General features: G+C 38.5%; 3 protein-coding genes across 4 annotated transcripts; 2 read left to right on the forward strand and 1 right to left on the reverse strand.

Annotated features, from left to right (window-relative positions):
* The first annotated feature begins 3857 nt into the window (after positions 1-3857).
* Positions 3858-16660, forward strand: LOC116179696 (frizzled-4). The gene is made up of 4 exons (XM_031499515.1): positions 3858-4488; positions 10223-10518; positions 10570-10736; positions 15854-16660. The coding sequence occupies exons 1-4, from the start codon at positions 3913-3915 to the stop codon at positions 16444-16446; spliced, it is 1632 nt and encodes a 543-aa protein (XP_031355375.1). The 5' UTR covers positions 3858-3912; the 3' UTR covers positions 16447-16660.
* Positions 16661-19225: 2565 nt separating this feature from the next.
* Positions 19226-20315, reverse strand: LOC116179249 (survival of motor neuron-related-splicing factor 30). Its single transcript, XM_031498992.1, has one exon. It carries the CDS (start codon positions 20126-20128, stop codon positions 19385-19387), a length of 744 nt encoding a protein of 247 aa, XP_031354852.1. The 5' UTR covers positions 20129-20315; the 3' UTR covers positions 19226-19384.
* Positions 20316-21060: 745 nt separating this feature from the next.
* On the forward strand, positions 21061-22267 carry LOC116178425 (NFU1 iron-sulfur cluster scaffold homolog, mitochondrial-like). 2 transcript variants are annotated; one of them, XM_031497913.1, is made up of 5 exons: positions 21061-21161; positions 21207-21580; positions 21627-21713; positions 21763-22015; positions 22072-22267. In XM_031497913.1, exons 1-4 carry the CDS (start codon positions 21106-21108, stop codon positions 21993-21995), a joined length of 750 nt encoding a protein of 249 aa, XP_031353773.1. In that variant the 5' UTR covers positions 21061-21105; the 3' UTR covers positions 21996-22015; positions 22072-22267. The 2 variants fall into 2 exon arrangements, with proteins under 2 accessions (XP_031353773.1, XP_031353774.1); XM_031497914.1 differs by having other exon boundaries at positions 21763-21935.
* Positions 22268-22818: the final 551 nt, after the last annotated feature.

Here is a 22818-nt window from a genome sequence, read left to right on the forward strand (position 1 = left end):
AACAAATAACATTTATAACAATAAATAAGGTTCTTGAAAACAGAAAACGGGACACATTTTAAAAATGGAGTGGGGCGGGGGGGACTATTTTGCTTCTTTGTTTATTTAACTGATACTGAAATAAGAAATATTTTGAACAACTTTGTTTTTTTATTTATTGAACTGACATTTTAATTTAAAACATCTGAGCATATTCAGACAAACAATTTACTCACAAAGCAACACATTAAACAAATAACGTCTATCTACAGCTGACAGAATGTGACAAATACTGTCCTTTCAGTTACTGTAGTCTTCTAACGGCGGTAATATATATCATTATCATAGTTTCACACCAGACAAGTTGTACCATGTGTATGCGTAGTATTATTTGCTGAAACTGAAGTATAAATGTAATTGTAAGTATAAATTGGGATTTTTGTGTCCTGCCTAAATTTGGACGCCTGACAGCCTTAGCTTATAAAGGCGACAGAAACGAGTAGTATGCTTTTAGGTTATGATAGAGATTGCTATTAAATTCGGCCACTGTTTCCCGTAAGTTTCTTATGGGATTCTCTTTCACAAAAATTTAAATGCTCAGTTTCGTATCCTCCTTTAAAACTGAGGGTTGTTTACTCATTTAAACAACACTAAATTTAAAGTGACCACCAATTTTTTTATTTTCTGAACACAAGGCCTTTCTACATATCTTAAAAAGTCAAAGCAAAAAATATTCAAATGAATAAATACCTATGATGGACCCTTTTTTGTTTTAGAAAGTTATTTTGGTTGCATAAAATTAGGCGCCCTTCAGACTAGTTTTTGTCATTTAAAAGTAGACATAGGTAAAAACAATACACGCAAATCCCTATGTCTTTTTCCTTTAAGATACCGAAAAAAGTCTTGTACGCAATTATCGCCGGCATGGTTCTAAAATATTTTTGAACACCAGGGGCGCGCTGTATTCCAGTGGCGTATCAAACTTGCATTTTTTTTAATGGAACACCCCATATTTTATTACTGATTTGGAGAGTACTTGAAAAATACTTATTTTTTATGTAACATTGAACGATTTCGCTCTTATAACCTTTTCTTGTCAAAATTTAACAGTTTTTCGAAATTTTTTTTAGAGAAACTAAATCCCGCAAGCGGGTAATTTTTTTGAGACAGGACCTCTTCCACATAATTTTTTTTAGGTACTAAAATTTTTGATTGAGCTTAGCCAAATGTCATATTTTTAAAAAATTTCAAATGGCACCCCCCCCTAAACAAATTATAACTTTAGGCAGCCAAAACTATAAATTTTCCACTGATATAAACAAAACCACACATTCCATAAGAAAATTTCCGAGAAAAACCAAGTCGAAACGTCAATTTGTAAGAAAAAGTTCTTTTCTGAACCCAAGTGTGCCATGATGAAACAAAAGATGTTCAATTCTCACAATTAACAGTACAGTACAGTAAGATTGTTTTTTAATCAGCATTAAAGTCTTGCTTCCTGAATGTGAATTTAAGGCTTTGCAATTATTCTGGAATGTGGGAAATTTTTCCTTGGAAGCAAATCTTGTCAAAATGGAAGGAAAATGTAGAGTTGAGAATTAGGGTTAGGCGAGTTTTTTTTAAGTGGATCGAGCTGCCCTGAACCGGACGAGACCAGACGAAACTCAAGATGCAAAGTTTCTGGTGCCAGGAATGGAATTAAATGTCGAAAAATTGAAGATCATGAGACTTGAGAAGGAGAAGGGAGCTAGAATGGAAAGGGTGGAGATAGTAAGACAATTTAAATATTTAGGATACCGGGTGCAACGAAATAACGGGGCAAAAGTACAGATAAGGGAATTTTTAAAAAAAAGGAGAAATGACGATGAGACAGGTTTGGGGGTAGGAGAAAGGTTGGCTTCCAGGCTTTTTTAATTAACAAGAAGCTTAAAAGTATAAATTATTTATTAATTAACTTCGTATATTTAAATTCCGGGGATATTTAATTCTCTTTCTAGCTTAAGTATTTGCAGCCCCTTTTTTTTGGTGAGGGTTAGGAAACCTTTAAGGCTGTTCCCCGCTTGGATTTATAGTGAGTGGGTCAGTGTGGTCCCACCTAAAACCCTGTCCTCCTGGCAAGTGAGTATAAAAGCCACGGGTGCAGTCCGAGGGTATATCTTGCGCGCCTCGGCGGTGGATGTTTTAGCAGGCGATTATGGTATATCTCAACTTTCAATAGTCCCTCCTCTTTATATTTGGTACTCTCAATCTTCCTCTTTTTTCGTGAAGATTGAACGATTGACTCAATCGGGTCTCCCATATTATAAATCAATTTCCTATGTCTTCAAGCTGAACGTCAACATCACATAGCACTCTCGTCTTCACCGAGAATTTTGAGTATGGCCAGATCAACTTCGTCCAGTTTTTTCGCATTGTCTCTTACTGTAAAACATAAAGTATGTCCAAGATAAGAGTGAACAGTTATCGGAAACCATAAGAGATACACAGTCGGTGAAATTAGAAATTGTTTTATTACACATACAACGCTGTATGGCACAATAAGAACAATCAATAAACTATTTTGACATTTCTTCAACGCCTACTACATCAAAATGTTAAAAATTGTTTATTATTTAAGTCAGAAAAAAGGCTTGTTAGTAGGCGTTGACAAAATGTCAAATGAATTCATTGATGGTTCCTTGACTTAGTAAAGAATCATATTGTGCCATAATCATTGTATTCGTAATAAAAAATGCTACTACAGTATGTACATTTTTCCGGCCCATATAAAAGTAACAAGTTTATGATGGTTTCTCAAAGACGAAACGTCGCAGTGAAAATCTGTGGACATAGAAAGCGCCTATGAGGAAGTGATATTTTTTTTCGAATATCTTCGGAACTGATCGGAATTTCCGAAAATAGTCGGAATTTTTTCAGTTTCAAAAAATAGGCAACTTTGCCAAATTTAAACTACCTAGGTCCCTATCTCTTACAGTTCCCGAGATCCCCATGGTGGCCCTCGAATTTGAATCAGCCTGTATACGGGGAATATTCCATTTGACTTTTACTAGTTGTTGGATTTATTCGGTCCGTTCAACATAATATACAAGGGGTTGTTTTACGTCTTCTTGCCTGTAAACCGAAGTTGAGCGTTGCGGGAACAGGCTATCGGGGTGTCGTCGCGTTTGATGTGCTTTAGGCATTTTAATGTCGACATAATCTAGGCGCCTTTTTTTCTTAAACTGCCTTAAAACATGTTAAAGATACCGGATAATTCAATTTGAACATTCTTTAATAAGTAGTTAACATAATTATATGGGAGCTTCAAGGATTCATCGCTAGTTTGGCGCAAGAAATTAATTATTTATTCCGCCATTTATTTTAAACAATAATTGACAGAGCTTTATTATAAACAAGCGATGCGAGCTGCGTGTGGTCCTCAGACCCAACTTAAAACGGGTTTTCTCTTGTCCGATGGGGAAGTAAAGAAGAGGAACGCGTAGCTTCGGGTTTAAAAGGGAGTGTCGATCCTATAGCCAGCATATAATTAGTATGTCAACAAAGAATAATAACGGGCGAGTTAACGAGATGCCCGTTTTGTTTTATTTATTTTCTCAACTGGTTTGTGTATTATGAGGATGGGACTGTGCATTATAAACACACCAGTCGTTCCTCCTTGATTTATGGGCTAAAAATAAATGCCTGTATTTTAGAAAAATGTCAGATGCGAACTAATCGGAAAGCTTCATCGTTTAATTTAAATTAAATTAAATCCGCCGGTGTACCACGAATCTGGCTTTGACTTCTTCACGAAGCGGGTACGATTCGTGACCGTGCGTCTTCGGCGCAACAACATTCCTTTGTCAGGGGGCATGGATATACTCCACAGTAAAGCTTAAAATTAAATCATTTCGTTGGGCAAGCCGTGAAGGTGTAGAGGCGCCCCTTTTGAGTATGCTCGCGCTCGTTGCGTTCGTTTGTGCGATGAAAATTGCAGTCGCGGAGCCCTTTTTGAGAACCTGCGAGCCGATAAGGGTTGAGCTCTGTACCAATTTGGGGTACAACGCGACCGGTATGCCGAATTTGGGCGGCAATGAGCTGCAGCAGGACGCCGAGTACACTTTGAAGACCTTTTCGCCTTTAATCCAGTACGGTTGTAGTTCGCAATTGAAACTGTTTTTGTGCTCGGTTTATGTGCCGCTGTGTACCGAGAAAGTGCTCAATCCCATCGGACCGTGCAGAAGTTTATGTGAGAACGTTCGCTCGCGATGCTATCCCGTACTGGAGGGTTTCGGGTTTCCGTGGCCGGATGCTCTTAATTGTTCACGATTTCCAGAGGAGAATAATCACGAGCACATGTGCATGGAAGGGCCGAAAGATGCGAGCGTTGCCATCACGTCGCCCATCTTACCAGACGCGGTCAATTTCGAATGTCCGCCGCAGCACGTGAAGAGTAACACGCTGGGTACTTGCGTACCTACGTGCGAGGGCGACTTTCTTTTTGATTCCGCCGAAAAGAAACTTGCAGAGGTAAGGATAACCCAAAAATCTTCTAGACAGTGATTTGGTACTAGTTTTGGAGTGTGCTAATGCAAAAAACCAATTTTATCTCCAAGAAGATAGGCGGGTATGGTATGAGACATTGGAAACCTGGTTTGAGCAATTTTCCTTACTTTTTCCTAGAGAATTGGGTTGAATTACTTGTCTGAAGCTCAAGCCCAAAATCTATGACGAAATTGGAATGAATCTCCATGTGATATAAGATTTTGTATATTTTTTTGACTACCTACCACCATTGATTATATACCTTTGAACATAATCAATGCTACCACTTTAAAAAATGAGAATCAAAAATATCTGTTTAATGGTATCTTACGGCGATTCTAGATGATTCGCTTTTTTAAGATCTGAGAATGCTTTCCAAAAAAATCAACTTTTGATCTATTGGTTCCATTTGGATTCTATAGGCCAAAATCTAAAAAATTCACCCATACAGGTGAAGATCGGAGCAGTGCATCAAAAGTTACAGCCAAAAAACGGTTTTGCAAAAAAAAGGCTATAACCTTTGCTCTGCTGGTCCGATTTTCAAAAATCTGGGTGATTGCTACAGGCTACGACAAAAGTTATATGCAAAGAAAAAAGTTTCCATTTCTAGACTTTTACGCCATCTTTTACAACATTTTATAAAAGGGTGGTTTTTTAAAAAAGATTACAGATTTAATTGTAAATTAAATTTATCTGTGAATGCGAAAGAGTTGCCAGATCTGTCTGGGAATTTACACATTTATCGGAAAATGTATGCACCAACCTATCTATCAGGAATGTCGTAGTATCTGTGGTACTTTCCAGACCCTTGGACGACTTTTCAGAACAGTATACAGTGCCACCATGCTCAGAAAAGCCCCAGAAAATATGCGAACTAATTTTGAAATAATTCAGGCTGGCCAATAGAAAGTCTGCAAAACGACGCGATACATTCCGCGCCATAATTATTAATTATTCCATTTTGACAGTTGACGCTTCACGTTATTTTAGTTTACACTTTGCTTCTTGTGTTTGCTTTAATTTACGTTTTCCGTCTCCACTTTTATTCAAACCCGTCTTTTTCAAGACGCATATAGCTTGGATCTACGATCTGATAAGGTATGTAATTCCCTTAGTGTTTTTAAATTTTGCACCAGAATGTACGGTTTAAATTTCTAGCGCCCTCGGACACGCCCTGTCAGGGACTTTCTGAGCGTGGTGCCACTGTACTTGTATGTATCAGATTATTTTACATAAAGTCACTAAATATAGAAAGTACCGCAATCCATTGGGCCCGTGTGTTAGAGAGAGAACGCATGATTTTTCCCCAAAAATGGCGGGAGTTACCAGATTCTAGTAACTTTAATGTTAGGGATTGTTCCACCTGTTTGGAGATATCTGTATATATTTTTATAAATAATTATAATAATAATAATATTTAATAAATGTCCAACAGAAAATCTTTCCAATTACAGGACAAACTTAACTTAACTTCATTAAGCACGTAGTGTTTCTTATAGCTAAAATAATAACTAAATTAGTAAACTTATAATTAACATAAAAGAACTGTAATAAACAAAATTAACATTAGAAAAGTAAATAAAGATTTAGAAAAACATGATAGTACTATGAAGTTAGGTTATAAAAAATTACAGCTAGTCAGATTTTATTTGTCAATTTTTTTAAGTTGGCAGCAAATTTGCCCAAAAATGGCGTATGATTGCGGTACTTTCTATATCTAATGACTTTAATTTTACATGATTATTAGTGCCCTCTATAGCCGTTCTCTTACTTTGGAAAGATGAAACTTTTAAAAAGCGACGGCAATCTCCAGAAATCGCAGAAAAGCCATCGAAGAGCGTTCTAGCGTCTTTTCAAAAATGTCAGGGTTCATTTCTTAGGCGCTGGACAGTTATTGAAACTGTAGAACTGCTTCAGTGACCCTAGAAACCTTTGGAATAGTTTGAAAATACTAGCAGGTAATCTATGGCGCCTTTTTGGAGCATTTTATCGGTTTCTTTCAGCTTTTCATGTCCACACCGTAAGTTTCCAAAGCTGTCTACGATATTAACAAAACGTGCCATACGCCTCAAAACTTTCCAAAGCATTCTGGGTTCTGACGATTCAAAAATTCTCTGAAATCATTTGAAACTTGTTTAATCTTTAAAAATATTTTTAAAATCTTTTTGAATTTTTTGGGCTTGAATCTTTTTTTAATACCATCCCTGGTGGGCTATAGTTAGTTTTGAAAAGAGAATTTAATATGCTGTCTGGTTACGGCCATGTTAGGAACCAATCAGGGCGCTTTTTTAGGTTTTTTTCTCAGAGCTTGATTGGTCAGTGTTCAAGTCTTAATAGAATTTCTTTACTGGGAGAAACTTAAAGACTTTTTTAAAACGTGTTAGAGGTTTCTTTGGCCTTTTTAAGGATCTAAAGATCTTGCGCTATCCCCTACTCATAGCAGTACTAAGTTTTTCCACAGAGCTTTGTCTTGCTCTGGAAATGTCGTAGAAAGCTCTATAAAGTATCTAAAACTCTTTAGCTTACTTCTTGATCCTTATTAGAGCTATCGAGAACTACCCGGGATTTTTTGAGAGTTTTATTGACTCTTTCATAGAACTATGAAAAGTGATCAGGAGGCTCTCACTATGTTTTTCTACCTATAGCGAACTGGAAAAGGCAGGACCAAAATTGCAAACGGTACCCAACATCCTAGGGCGAGGCCAAGATTCCGGGAAATTCCCAGAAAGGTCTTTGGAATTTTTAGATAAATATGCAAATTTACAGTTAGACCTGTAAGTACCCGGTACCTGTAAGTTATTTTTAAAAAATGGGCTTGCCTATTATTTTCGAATGCTCTTTCGTATTTTGTAAAGTTGTTTTACATTTGACGCACCCCCAAACTAGAAATCTTCAAGGGCGAAAGTACCTAACGAATCGAAAATTAGTTTTTACAAATTTGGAAACAAAAATTCAACTGAATTTCTTGGGTCAACAAAGACAATGTTTCAAATAACTGCGCAGATCTATATGAATCGATTTGCGCACGACTGAAACTGTAGAATTTCTTTTTACCTCCTTGAAATCCCTGCAAGTGTTCTGAAATTTAAACGAAATGTGCCAAATTCATGACAGAACAGCTTCCTAGCTCAAAGCAAAAATCGGGCTTTTGGAGGAGTGTTTTTTAAAAATGAGAAGTTTATTATTTTTCGATGTAGAGTAATAATATTTAAGAAAGGGCTTCTACGTTTCTATTTGAAAAAATTAAGTTGCCCTACACTTAACCTTTAAAGGATAGTTATGTAAAAATGTGCATAGCATCATTAAATGGGCCGCTCCGTATGAAGAAGATTGTATATAAATCATTGTTTGATATCCCCGCTAGTTTCCGCAATAATCTACTGTCTCAAGTTAAATGGGACACCCTGTATATAAATGATTTAAGTGAAATTCAAACACTATAAGGTTACGAAACTAATTTATCGCAAAAGGAATGACCGCTACACCTCAATAAATCAGTCTCGCTTTTGCAGGTGCAATAAATCATCCCCTGAAACTGATATATTTCCATGCAAAAATGCTTCAAAAGTGTCTATACATTTCGCTATTTATTATGGTTGTGTTCCATGTATTTGTTATACTCGGAGAAAAACGAAATTACCCTTTATTAAATTAATAATTCTAATTAGTTCGCGATGGCGATAATTTTTCTGAGATACGTTCGTTAATTAAAAAATGTGGGTTATTACTATTTGAAAAAAAAACAGCTGTATCTTGTATAACGTCACGGTGCTAAACACTCGAGATATAAACAAGATACGAAGAATACGATTTTCAATAGGGGAATATTTTGCCACTCGGCTCGTATTCGGAAACCAGACTTTTAATTCGGCTCGTATTCAATAGCACTTATGCTTAAACTCGTAGAAATCGATTGGCGAAAGTTTGAGATCGCTGTCTCTTTTCGTTCTCGAGCTAGACGAGCAACAGACGGCCAGACAGACAAACAGACAAAACCCTCGCATAAGGGGCATTTTTTTTTCCTCGAAAAATTCCCCTAAAAACACGTTTTTGACAGACTTTAATCCTTATGCCTAATGTACATTCGCGAAACTAACGAACTAACCGGAATTTTTTAGGGGAAAAAATTCGCTTTTTGTTATGGTTTTGTTCGTCTGTTCCTCGTGTAACTCGAGAACGAAAAGAGATAACGTCAAACTTTCTCCAATCGATTTCTAGTAGTTCAAGGATCAGTGCTATTGAATATGAGCCGGATTAAAAGTCTGGTTTCCGAATGCGAGCTGAGTGGCAAAAAAACCCTACTGAAAATCATCGAATAACCTAATAACAATCCTAGATTGCTATTTGATAAAAAAAAATTCGATCCCGTTGTGGCGCTCTATAATCTTTTTACAAAAGTCCGGTCCATTCCTTTTCGTTTTCGAATGCCTAATATATACATATCCAAAATTTGAACAAAATCGGTCGAATCGTTATCTCGGAAAAGTGCCAACGTACGTACGTACACCCTGTATATAAATTACTTAAGTGAAATTCAAATACTATAAGGTTACGAAACTAATTTACCGCAAAAGAAATGACCGCTACACCCCAAATTAGTCTCGCTTATACCGGTGCAGTTAAACCCCAATAAATCACCCCCTGAAACTGATATTTCTATGCAAAAATGCGTCAAAAGTATCTACATAATGCGCTATTTATGATCGTTGTGTTCCATGTAGATGTTATACTCGGAGAAAAACGACATTTAACCCTTATTAAATTAATAATTCTAATTAGTTCGTGATGTCGATTATTTTTCTGAGATATGGCTTGTTAATAAAAAAATGTGGGTTATTACTTATTACCGAGCTTATTACTATTTGAAAAAAACAGCCGTATCTTGTATAATGACAGGGCGCTAAAAACTCAAGATATAAACAGACAGACGCACAAAACCATCACAAAAACACGTTTTTGACAGATTTAAATCCTTATGCCTAATGTACATTTGCAAAACTTTAACGCAATCATACTAACCGTTTTTCCGACAATCTTTTAGGGGAAAAAATTCCCTTTATGGTATGACTTTGTCCGTCTGCCTGTCCGTCTGTACCTCTTGTAACTCGAGAACGAAAAGAGATAGCGATGTCAAACTTTCGCCAATTGATTTCTACGAGTTCAAGGATCAGTGCTATTGAATATGAGCCGGATTAAAAGTTTGGTTTCCGAATACGAGCTGAGGGGCAAAAAAAAACCTACTGAAAATCGTATGCGATTCTTTGTATCTTGTTGTATGTTGTACACGGAAAAATAAGGTCTTTCGAATAACCTAATAATAATCTTAGGTTGCTACTTGAAAAAAAATTCGATGCCGTTGCGGCACTCCTTAATCTTTTTTTTTGAAAAATCCGGTCCGTTCTTTTTTGTTTCCCTATGCCTAATATACATATCCAAAATTTGAACAAAATCGGCCGAGCCGTTATCTCGGAAAATGGCCAACGTATCGTAAATCGGAAATTTGAACAAAGAAAATGTTATTTATTGTTTATATTTCTACAGTTTTAAGAGTCAGGCATTTGGGGGGACTTACTGACTTAATTCCCAAGCAATAAAAGTTTATGTCATTATATGAATTACCGACCCCCACACATTTCATCAAACTGATAATAACTGGGTGCCGGAAATTGAATCGCTCCAATTCATAGGATGCCGTAATTAACCGAGAAATTTGTTTCAGGTGTGGATAATCGTGTGGCCGATTACCTGCTTCGTATGCAGCCTAGGAGGCGTAATAACCTTAGCGATTGGGGGTGGAAGAGTGCGAGCGCGTCCCCTAATCTTCTTGGCGCTTTGCTATTTCTTCATGAGCGTCGGCCTAATTCTTCGCATAATTACCGGCAGGGCGAGTAATCAGGCGTGCCAGACGGAGACGATTTCGAGCGATTATCGTCAGCAAGTGGACGATCTCGGCAATCCAAATTGCGCGTTCGTATTTCTGTTCGTTTATTATTTCGGAATGGCTGCCGATTTATGGTGAGTTACGGCGCGTTTCGGGTGTAAAATCAATTTGAATGCTTATTACAGGTGGGTGTGTCTCTGTGGATGGTGGGTAGCGAAATCTGGTTTGCTTTGGCCGCAAGAGAAATTGAGAAATTTGAGATCGTTCTTCCACGTCGCCGCATGGGGTTTGCCGGCCTCGCAGACGGTCGCCGCCTTAGTGCGCAGGGATGTCGATGCTGATGAACTCACAGGTAGAAAACGAAAAAGAAAATAAACGCCTCATATTTCCAGTTTAGTCTGCCTTCATTATTTATCCAACAAATCATCCGAGTAGCAAGAAGCTCGTCATTGTCGAGTTTACAAGCTTATAACGAGATTATTATGTTTGGAATGTTAATTCCAACACATGCTTCGGATTATCTTCGTAGCTTTTCGAGAAAAAATCGCGTACTTAAACGTTTGATTTAAATCGCTTAAGTCACCTGTTGGCGTTTGGCACGTAACAATAATTTATAGTCGCATGCCTACCCACATTTCAGCACGGGACACCCTTAGTTTAAGCGCGCCGCAATGACGGGCAGACTTTACTACTTTGCATACAGACGCGGCCTTTATTCCCCCCGATTAGAATCTGTGGCGCAGGCTTTTATACAGATGCCACTCTTTGTATTGGTACTCAATTTATAGCCTCGTTAAAAAATTTGCATAAAGAATAACGACTTCTCCTGAATGCACACGGCCGCTCTCGAGAAACACAAAGGAATCGCGATACCGACAAAAGTATCGATCCAGACGTCCGTCTCGTTTGCAATTTTGGAAACCTATACGAAAATAAATCTTTGGTTGGCATTGATTACAGATTAATTTCCAATATTCGTCATTGCATATTCTGCTTCCTGTCGTTACTATTGGGGACTGAGACTAAAGGACTGTGTGGGCCAACGTACTTAGCGACCCCCTACTCGTAGGAGTCTGGAAGTTTATAGACACTAGAAACTGTTAAAATCGACTAACCCCAATATTCAAATAATCGCTTAGTTGGTTAGTTAAATTAGCGATTAATTAGTTAGTTAGGGTAGTCGATGTCACCCAGCTCAAGCTAATTTTTTTGCACTTTAATAAAAGAAACTACGGCGTTTTTCAGGTCATCATCTGTCATTTGTGACCTCTGAGTTTTTTTTGTAAAATTTTGAACAAAAAGAAGTCGCATGATGCTCAATTTGGGCTGTGAAGTGAATACGGTAAAGTCACATACCTACTGCTCCACTCTGCAGAAGACTGGGGGGTGTTAAGTGTTTACGATTTTGACTTTTTTCAAAATTGTCTCATTGGTTTAAGTACAAATTATGACCGGCAAGTCAAATTTGTGACGAATTGTAAGCCATTTACACAGCTTTCCGTAACCTAACCCTTTTTAGACCCGCCCTGGCTCATCTCGACCCGAATGGACCAAGAGGTTATGAAAAAGACCATTGGAACAGTTCCAGAAAAAATTTAAAGGGTCTTTGGAGAAAAGCGCTAGAAAGTCCTGAAACGCAGACTTTTTGGATGTAATTTGGAGTTTGCAAGACCGCTAGAGCTTTTCTAGTGTTCCCTAGTTACTAGTAGACCTCTATGCCCTTACCAAAGTGTTGTGTTTCCCTCATTTTATGATTGTTGTTGATTTTTACCTATTTTGTCAATTATGATTGGGAGAAATTTAGGAAGTAAAATAAGAGCCCATTTTATAAAAGTCGGTTGACCCGTGGAGGGTTGACGCGATTTTTGTGTTTTATAAACGTGGGTGGACCCGTGGAGAGCGGTTAAAATCTCCGACCCGTGGTTGTGCGTTAACTGGCGCGTCGTGTTTCGGTTTTATAGTTAGAGTTGGACCACACAGTTTTTACAAGTACTCGTTCTGTGAAGATGTACATTATTCAACCTAGAGGAGGGCGATTTTTGAGAGAGCGACGCAATTTTCGCCCGCGCGTGGATTATTACGACTGGTAGGATGATGAAGAATTTCTAGTACTGTCCGATATCCATTAACTTCTGGCAATCGGCGACGCTGTACAGTACCCTCTTGCCTTTGCTGGATCATTTTTGCGCACAGAGCAAACGCGGTACACTGTTAGCAGGCGAAACGAGCAAAACACGTATCCAGTCCGCTGATCGCCTGGCATCGTCATCCCCACGCGCGGCGAGAGAATCAAACGTTGTGCTCTCATTGGTTGGAATTTCCGAAGCAGTACTGCAATTGGTCGGGAACAACACGCTTCGAAAAGTGTTTATAAAACGCAACAGGACTCAACCACGGGTTCAAGTTCCACCCGACGTTAGCCAACCACGGGTTCAACCGGACTTTTATAAAACCGACCCTATATGGATTTAAAACGAACGTAGTGTCAGAAGTGGGATGGCAAACATGATGGTTAATGCGAACCAGGTAGTACCAACTAACGTCACTCTCTGGGGCAAACTACAGTGACTGTATTAGGACATTGGCGACAACTTACCATATTCCGCCATATTGGGGCTAAAAAATTGTTTGATTGTAGTATCAATATACATTGTCAAGTTAAATTGTGACCTATAATAACAAATGTCACTTTTATTTAAAGATTCTCATTCAAAACTACGGAATACGACCAGGGCCGTAGCCAGATTAGTTGGTAAGAGCCGGCAAATAAATCTACAGAGCGGGCGAGCGAAATATTAATAATTTGCTGTGTCCCGCGCAGATACAACCAGCTGAAGAAATTCGTTTTTAGCGCTACCTACAAAAGTGGAGCGCTTATGTCTTCACATTTCCATCAGTCTGTATGTCATTCCGTGCTATAGCTCAGTCCCTAAATCTTCGTTTTTTAAAAAGTCTGTTTTTATTTATATCGACTGAATTGTTTTTGAATAATTGGTAAAAAACCGATTTTTTTAAAAAACATTCACACTCTGTATTTACAAAACGAAGCAAGGTAGGACATACGATTATATGAAAAACATTTCTTATTTTTTGCTGGTAAATACGCCCTTAAAATCTTTGCACTCAATTTTGAATCACCCTGCTTTTCACTGAATGTCCACAACATACATTTTACCGTAAGTAGCACCTTTATTCACAGAATTACGCAAGAACGCATTGAAAAATGTAAACTCCTAAACAAAGTATAGCATTTTAGCCCCAATATGGCGACCGGAACCAACGACAAATCAAAAACAAGATACCATGCCACTGTTCTAAATTGAGTTACTCTAGAACAAACCAAATTGCACCAGGTGTGTACGCCAAAGTTTCAAAATATTTTGGTAAAAAAACCTCCTAAATTAAGCGTTTACCTTATAGAATGTTCGGGTGTATGGAGGGAACGTAGGAATTTCCAAGTCGGCCGGCGTATAAGGTTATCTAATAAAATAGTCTGAATGAAAGCGCCAAATTCTACAGTCCAGTCCAAGGACTGTGAGGTCAAGCGGAGAGGTCTCCCATCATATTGATGGTTCCGTTGTAGGACCTTGCCGGTTTAATCCGGAATTTTCGTATACGATTAGAAAACCAAATCGATTATTGGGTAATTAACGGACCTGAAACTACTTTTTTCACGGGCAATTTAAATATTTCTACGGGAACGGTTGCAAACGCTAAATTACTTACTGCCTCATATTTTCCCTAACCGGGGGTGTACAAATGAACCCACTCATTTCCAACTTATATTTCCAATTTCTAAACAGCAATAAGTATTTACGGAGCGCCAATTTTCGTAACGAAGCGCCCAACTTAACACGCGTATAGATACAGGGTGTTCACTGTTCAGTAGAGGTTGTCAACTCCATAAATATACGATGTGGTCCTAACTTCATGTATGAAACAAACTTCAACGCGGAACTAGGTGCTTCAGCTCAAAAAAATAGACCAAGGGGAAGACGACAGAATGCCTGGAAATGGATTATAAGGCATCTGTTGAACTACAAAGATCTTGAAAGGTTTTAGAAAACGGAACTGGAGGGTTTTGGAGGACTCCTAAAGTTCTTAGAAGGATCTCAAGCTCCAATAATACGTCGCCCGGAGACTTTGTGAAGCCGCCAGAGCTCTCTAGAAAAGGTGGAAGGTTCTAAAGTCTTCTAAAACCACTTTCCAGATATGTTCAACGTCTTACCAGCATTTCTAGCGTTTTTTCCGAAACGTCCTTTCTAAATCTTAAGCGTCAAATCCTCTTCAAACCCGTCTGAGCTTTTTCCAGACCGTGGCAGACGCTTTTTAGCCACTTTCCAGAGAGCTATACTACCTTTACTGCCAAAATTATATTAAACGCAGGAAGAGCTATCATAAGACCTACATTACCCGATTATGTATTTTTAAAATTTCAATACTGCCGTATCCTTTCATTCGGGCACATAAAAAATTAAATGCTGTGCAGTGTGCCCCACGCTGGGCCCCAAAAATGTTTGAAATGGTATGAATTCATTACACCACTCAAATAACACTTACCTAGCTAGTTCAGATTTACACAAATTAAACCTTGTAACAAACCCTCCTCTTCTTATAAACTTTATTTTTAATAACTAAAGAGAAATCTTGAGTTCAGGGTCCAGCTGGGTTCCGAAACGCTGGAAAATCTCTCGTCTTATTTAAACATTTCACTCATTGCAAACGGTCGATACAGAAAAAATAAGTCTCAAAAGTATTCACTACTTTGTTGTAATAATTCAAGTTTTTTGTTTGAAACTGCCTGTACAGATGCGATAAACTAGGAAAAGAACATACTTTTGACAGAATTATTTATGACTATTGGCATTGTTGAAATGGCAGCTCGGATACAAACTTTAAAATTGACTAAACCTCCTCTTCCAATACCTTATAACTGAATGCGTGCACACTGACTTTGTACAGCAATTGTATCCCTTTTTTATTTAATGTCAACTGACAAATCAAACACTTTAAAACATCGGCTGACTGCCGGAAAAATGCGTATTTGAAAAATTTACACGCAATCTGCATCGGCGCGCAAAGCTTTTTAAATCCTGACCATCTCCATTACGTTTTTCATCTTCGGTAATGCGCTCATTTAGTTTACAACGCATTTCATTATCTCCAAACTTTGCACATGTGCTCATCGCTTATCTCAGTCAATTAAATTTTACTTTGATAAAGTCACCTTAACAAATAAAACGTAACAATTATGTGCCTATTTGTACCAAAATTCCACCAGATATCCTGATTCCTGGTACGTATGCGCATTTTTTAGTGACTCAGGAAGGAATACCTTTATTGTCGGCATTGTTTCAACCCAAAGGGTATTCCCCCCCTGGTTTACATAGCAATATTAGTAAATAAATCTGCTTTTTATCATCAAAATGGAAGCAACGTTGTCATATTCATATATCTTTCTTGTTTTAGGTACTTGCTACGTTGGAAATAAAGAGTCGACCACGCTTTTGGCTTTGGTTCTTGTCCCTCAGGCCCTTTACGTTTCAATAGGCTTCATCCTGCTGTCGATAGGATGCCTCCTAGTCCTCTGCAAATCGACTACAACCACATCAAACGGAACAAACGCGCGAAGCAGCGACGCGGATCTCCTAGGAATTCTCTGCGTACTTTACTTCCTACCGACCGCCTGCGTTTTCATAACCGTCTGCTACGAGTACAGCAATCGGGAGAAATGGCAGCTGGATCAGGACAAGCCGATCCTGTGGGTCTTCCTCCTCAGATACCTCATGAAGCTCTTTCCGGGAATAAGCGCCATCTTCTGGATGTGGTCGTTCAAGACGCGCGGCGCGTGGAAGACGATATTCCGCCGGCTCAACTCGCAGAAGCACGGCCCCGTGAAAACGCACACGCTGCAGCCGGTCATGAGATACACGCAGAATCCGTCGATGCATTCCGCCGTCTCCGTGAGTACGGGCGCCGGGCAAAATATCAAGTACTCAAAGCGGAAACCGAGGTTTCACCATCACCACCACCATCAAATTGGCGGCGAGACCATACTGTGAACCTTGCGAGCTTTTCCGATTGTGTATATATAGCGTAGGTCAAAAGGCACCTAAGTATTTTAGTACATTCGCTTCAAAAAGCAAAATTGTATAGCTAATTAGGTATAAGGACGCCGATGCGATTAGTTATTTAATATTTATTTTTGTTACAAGTCTGAAATTAAGTATATACGTATTCCAATGTTGCATTTAATAAAATGGTAGTGTACACAGATTGGACTGGACTGTACTGTACACATTTTAGTTAAAAAAGAAATTTAGTAATCACAGTATGTTTTTATTGGCTTGTGGTGTCCCTCAGGGCACTGTTTTAGGACTGGTACTGTTCCTATAACCTATACCAAAGGTGTGCTGTGGACAATTTTATACTATTCCCATGTATTTACTTGTACCTCTTTTCCTTGGGGTTCTTTATAGTTATCCCTGACGCCGGAGCATTTTAGGCTTACTTCACAGATTTGTCACGGACAATTCCTTTGTCCCTCATTTCTTTACAGCTCTTCTTCAAACTGCTTTCCTTCAAGAATGAACCATGGTGTTTCCTTACGAAAGCTTTTGCTTTTTTCTTGCACTGTAATTCCTACCGCTCCGTTAATTGCAAGGCGAGCTTTTAATTACAAGGACGGGAGCTCATCATTGGACACCCGCAGGCCTTGTATTGCTCTTTTACTCTTCCTTACAAAGAGGCAGGGCGTCTTTCCAGGAGGGTTTCGGTCACTTTTTTAGGCGTTTTCTATAACGGTCAACAAGAATCCAAAACAATTCGTACTTTTTCGATCAGACTTCTCAATCAAAAGTTATAGATTAGAAACCAATTTCGAAAAAAAATTCAAAGGGCTGTAACTTTTGAACTAGTAGCCCAATCTTGGAGCTGTTTGAAATTATGGATTCTACAGGCCACATTCTATAAGAAAATTTTTTTCCGGGTCGATCTGAGACAATTTTTTTTTCGGGGCTCAAAAAAAGGCAATGTATAACCTTCCTTTTTTACCAAAAATCGACTACACCAAAATTTTTCGGGAAAACACTTTTTCTTATTAATTTTGGTGCGTAGAATCCAAAACAATTCGTACTTTTTCGATCAGACTTCTCAATCAAAAGTTATAGACTATAGAAACCAATTTCGAAAGAAAATTCAAAGGGCTGTAACTTTTGAACTAGTAGCCCAATCTTGGAACTGTTTGAAATTATAGATTCTACAGGCCACGTTCTATAAGAAAATTTTTTTTCCGGATCGATCTGAGACAATTTTTTTTTCGGGCCAAAAAAAAGGCAGTGTATAACCTTCCTTTTTTTCAAAAATCGACTGCACCAAAATTTCTCGGGAAATCACTTTTTCTTATTAATTTTGGTGCGTAGAATCCAAAACAATTCGTACTTTTTCGATCAGACTTCTCAATCAAAAGTTAGAAACCAATTTCGAAAGAAAATTCAAAGGGCTGTAACATTTGAACTAGTACTCTTTGCCTTTTCTTTTTTATTGTTTCCTCATTCACACTCCCCCTCTTCTCACTTCTTTCGCGCCGCCTTGACTACGATACGTACTTGTTGCAATCTTTTTACACTCCTTCTCCCTTTACAACTTCCTGGTTTTAGGATTTTGTTACGCCCCCGCGTTTTCTCTCTACTTTTTAAGGCCTACTTTGATTCTTTTTGTAGTCTTTTTTCTTCCACGCCGCCTGCAAACGCCCTGGATGTTTTCCATACTCTTCTCCGCATTCCCTTTGCGTCGTCATCAACCACTTATGCCCCCTCTTTTTCTTAGCGCCGTTATGCCACTGTTACATCCATTTCATTTCGTCACAACATCCTTCCTCCACAGTTTTGTCACTTTTTTCTTTTGCATTATTCTCAGGCTACTCTTAGGTGCATTTTTCCTTTACCGCTTTTTTCTTCATGTGTCAATCTTTCTCGCTTTTTCGTACAGCCTGCTCTAACCGCCCATTTCCTTACTCTTTCAATATAACACGGATACTGGCAGGTGGATGAAAATACCAAGAAACTTACAACCCTCAGCACCCCTTATGGGATACTTCCGGTACCTCTGTAAACGTCATGGGACTCATTTCAGGTGGAGACGAGCATAACCGGCGCGGTGACGGAACCCTGAAAGGTATCTACAACGTTGAGAAAATAGTCAAAGACATCCGCAATGTCCAAAATATGATACTGTCCTCATACAAGGCCGCCACGCCCGCCGATGGTCTACCCTTGCCAAGGTCATCGAAATAAAAGAAGATCCACTACCGTCAAAACAGCATCAAGTAGTCTTATGTCGCTTTCTCCGAGCCTCCCACCCACCAGGACCCAGACCATGTATTCAATTGAAGAAAAGTTAATTGGTATTAGTGTCGGTAACAGTATAAGAAGGGTAAGAGATTTAGTTTATGTGAAGCCAAAGTAACAATTTCCAAATTAATGACCACAGCTCTTAATGACAGCCAGATCTTCATTTGTTTTAAGAAGTGTGATGTTGGTTGCATAAAATTAGGCGCCCTTCAGAGGATTTTGTGATTTAAAAGTAGAAAGGGAAGTAAACCCCTAAGTCTACTTCTTAATAAATATTATTGTAGATGACCCAAATTCTAAAGGTTTACAATTAAAATGTGACAGTAACGTCGTACAGCCCCACCCTCTATTTATAGAAGGATAATGACCATCTACTTCTTGTTCTTCAGTTTATCCTTATGGCTAGGATCTCCACTCCAGTTTAGATCTTACTAAGGTGTAAATAACACAGGGCAGATCAAGCAATTGGTAACAAGAATGACTTATCTTGCAGCATTAATAAACTGTTTTATTTTTTTTAAATTTATTTTCTATACAAAAACAAAAATCTTAATCTTAATACGGCTAAGGACTTCTTATAAATATATACATCACGTTCTTATTAAGATATAGTTAATATCGGAGCTAATTATCATAGAGTGTCTCGTTCTTATGCACCCCTCTGCATTTTACTGGCCGTCGCAAATTCGGTCATCGGCTTTCCACTAATACCGCAAGTCCCGATGCCGACTCGTCCGTTAACGGAATCGGGCGACGCGAATATGCTCTTATTCGTGACACCGACCTTTTTATTTTTACTCGCCTTGGTGGTAAACGCAAGCCACTTCTTTTTCTCGCACTCGCGCTCCTCCTCCAGCTCCTTGAACCGTTGCATCTTCTTCGCCTTCTTGCGCTTCAAGTACTCCCTGTTGTTCATTTTGGCACGTTTCAATTTCTCCGCTTCCGTCAGTATACGTTTTTGACCTGTGAACTCTCGTAATTCAGCTAAGGTCGTTACGCCTCGATTTTTGTAAGCCTCAAAAGTAACATTTACCTGACCGTCTGGATTAATGGCGTCAATACGCGCCTCGTAATATTGTAAGTTATCGTTCCACTTGGCCATACACTTGTCCCCGATACGCCACATCTTCTTTTTCTTATTCTTGGCCACGAATTGCTCGACCGCCAAAAGTGAACGAGTAACCTCATCTTCCTCTTGGAGGTTGGTCGCGATCTCGTGATACTCCGGCTGATTAGCTGCCTCTTCGGCTTTAGTCTTTAGATCTAGAGTTAGTTCGATCACTTCGTCTAAATCGACCTTTAGTTTCTGCAGTTCTTTGTTTTGAGGATCGCTAACTAGGGCTGCTTCTACTTGTTGCAGTTGCAGTTTGTAGTTTTGTAACTCATCCGCCATTTTCGTTTATTGTTTATTAAAATAAAGTGTAGAAATACTATCGTAATGATATTTTAATTACTCACACTTTTTAGACGATTTTTCTACAAATTTGGCTCATATGACTGAATGTACAACGCTGAACGGTAGTACTTTTTGTGATTTCTTTAAAAGTCAGCCATTTTCCAAAATAAAAGTAACTGACAGCTGAGTACTGACAGTTCAATACCATAGAGAAGACCATAGACCACAGCTACAGAAACAATCGTTTCTTATAAACCACTTTTACTACAACTAGGCAACTGTCATACACAAGAATAAAGAAAGCTCGAGCACCGGTGTTGATGTAATAAAAAATACCACTTGCCTATTTAAATAATTAGTAATTGAAGCACTGTCGCGATTGTTTTTGTTTAAGTATAATATCTTACGATTATTTAAATTTTCATTTTATGACAACAGGAGCAGTTCATATGTCTATCTATTTTTCACCGTTGAAACAAACGCAGTTTTAACGAACTCACTGTGTAGATATGTTTTACCATACAGTACATGGACTGCTAATAGTAATTGCAACCCAAATATGCATCATCAAGCACAAGGACATCGCCTGGGTATGTGAGTTTTTAGGTAAACGAGTCTGCTCGAAGTTGTCCGATGAGACACGTTTTGGGACTGTCAACCTTTAAATTAATGAACGTCAATTAAAGATTCGCTTAGAAATGCCAAAATAGCAAACCTATTCTTATTTGTGGACGCATAGAAGATAAAGAAGAGTATTTAAAGCTTCCTGTACTACTCGATTGCTATGGAAGCTGCTCTTTACGCGATCCGAGTGGTGTTTACAAGATTTTGGTTTACCCCGTGGTTTACTTTGAGATTCACATACCCACGAGTGTGAAAAGCAATCCATCTAAAGTAGATATATTTTCAACGCACTCTGTATACTTTCACTGCACATAACCTGTCACTTTCATAACAATAACATAACCTCAAAGATGTGGCGCAATTCTCTCAAATTACTTGTAAACAGCATTAAAACCCAAGAAAAATAGTAATGCTACTTAAAAAAAAATCAAACTGAACATGAATCTTTTAGTGTCCCACCACTTGCCCTCCAAGGCTTCTCCAAACACATTCACCGATCGTCGCCGCTCGCCATGTTCGTACAAACTCAAGAGACACCGAATCCCAACAGTCTAAAGTTCTTACCGGGCGTTAAAGTCTTAGAATCAGGTCAGACGATGGACTTTCCTACCGGCCAGTCGGCATTCTGCTCGCCCCTCGGCAAGTTACTGTTCCGAATCGAAGGCGTTAAAGGCGTATTTCTCGGCCCCGACTTTATTACCGTAACGAAGAGTGACGACGACGTCGAGTGGAAGCTAATCAAACCGGAGATTTTCGCGACGATTATGGACTTTTTCGCGAGCGGTCTACCCGTCTTGCAGGAGGGGGTTCCGAATTCAGATACGCGTACGTCTGTTTAACTCAAGGCTCTTAATGACAGCGTGATTTGTAGAGGTCAACGAAGACGATAGCGAAATCGTGCAGATGATTAAAGAACTTTTGGATACCAGAATTAGGCCCACCGTGCAGGAGGATGGAGGTATTTGACGATTTGTGATACATTGACCTAACGACGTTAAGATTTGTAGGTGATCTTCTTTTTATGGGATACGATGATGGTGTTGTTAAGTTAAAAATGCAAGGCTCATGTTCGAGTTGCCCTAGTTCGATTGTGACGCTAAAAAATGGCGTGCAAAATATGTTGCAATTTTATATACCTGAAGTGGTGGCTGTCGAGCAAGTAGATGAGCCTTCTGATAAAGTTAGTGAAAAAGAATTTAAACAATTTGAAATGAAGTTAAAGCAACTTGAAAAAGAATAAATTATACGTAATTTGTCTATGTAATAAACTAATTCTTACACATTTGAGGCAGTATATTCAATTTTGTGTTTTTTAGGAACCGGTAGTACGAGTAAAACCACCGAATTAGTGGTGTGGATTAACTTCTTGCATAATTTTATATGACAAACTGTGAAAGCATATTCAGAAATACCTAAAACGGTTCAGAACTGAAAAAAGGTTTCTGTGTTCTGCTTTCCTTGACTGTTCTTTATTTTGTTATTGTTGTAATAAAACTTGTATTTACTTTGGTATTTATTTGAGCATGTAAACATTTAATGAACAATCTGTCTGTGTCTTGTGATTGTGCGAAGTAGTTACAAGTATCTTGGAGCGATTGGGTTGTCCTGACAACACTTCCTAAACATGTTTAGTTAAAAACGTCATCAATTTGGGGGTGGGGGAGGATCAATCCAAGATCAACTGCATTACCACATTGGACATCCTACTTATAAAAGTACTCTGGAGTTCGCAATGGAACAAAACTATTCATGAATTCTTTTACCAAATATTCCGGAATTTCCTATTTGGATAGTCAGGGGGAAAGGTGTTGCTTGTAACACTGTAACGCTTATGTGCTCGATTTTCCTTGGTAATTACGCACCTTTTGGATTCTACAGGCCACAGTCTATAAGAAAATTTTTTTTCCGGGTCGATCCGAGACAATTTTTTTCTTGGGAAAACACTTTTTCTTATTAATTTTGGGGCGTAGAATCCAAAACAATTCGTACTTTTTCGATTAGACTTCTCAATCAAAAGTTATAGACTAGAAACGAATTTCGATAGAAAATTCAAAGGGCTGTAA

Source organism: Photinus pyralis, unplaced genomic scaffold (assembly GCF_008802855.1).
Source record: "Photinus pyralis isolate 1611_PpyrPB1 unplaced genomic scaffold, Ppyr1.3 Ppyr1.4_LG8, whole genome shotgun sequence".
NCBI classification, from domain to species: domain Eukaryota; kingdom Metazoa; phylum Arthropoda; class Insecta; order Coleoptera; family Lampyridae; genus Photinus; species Photinus pyralis.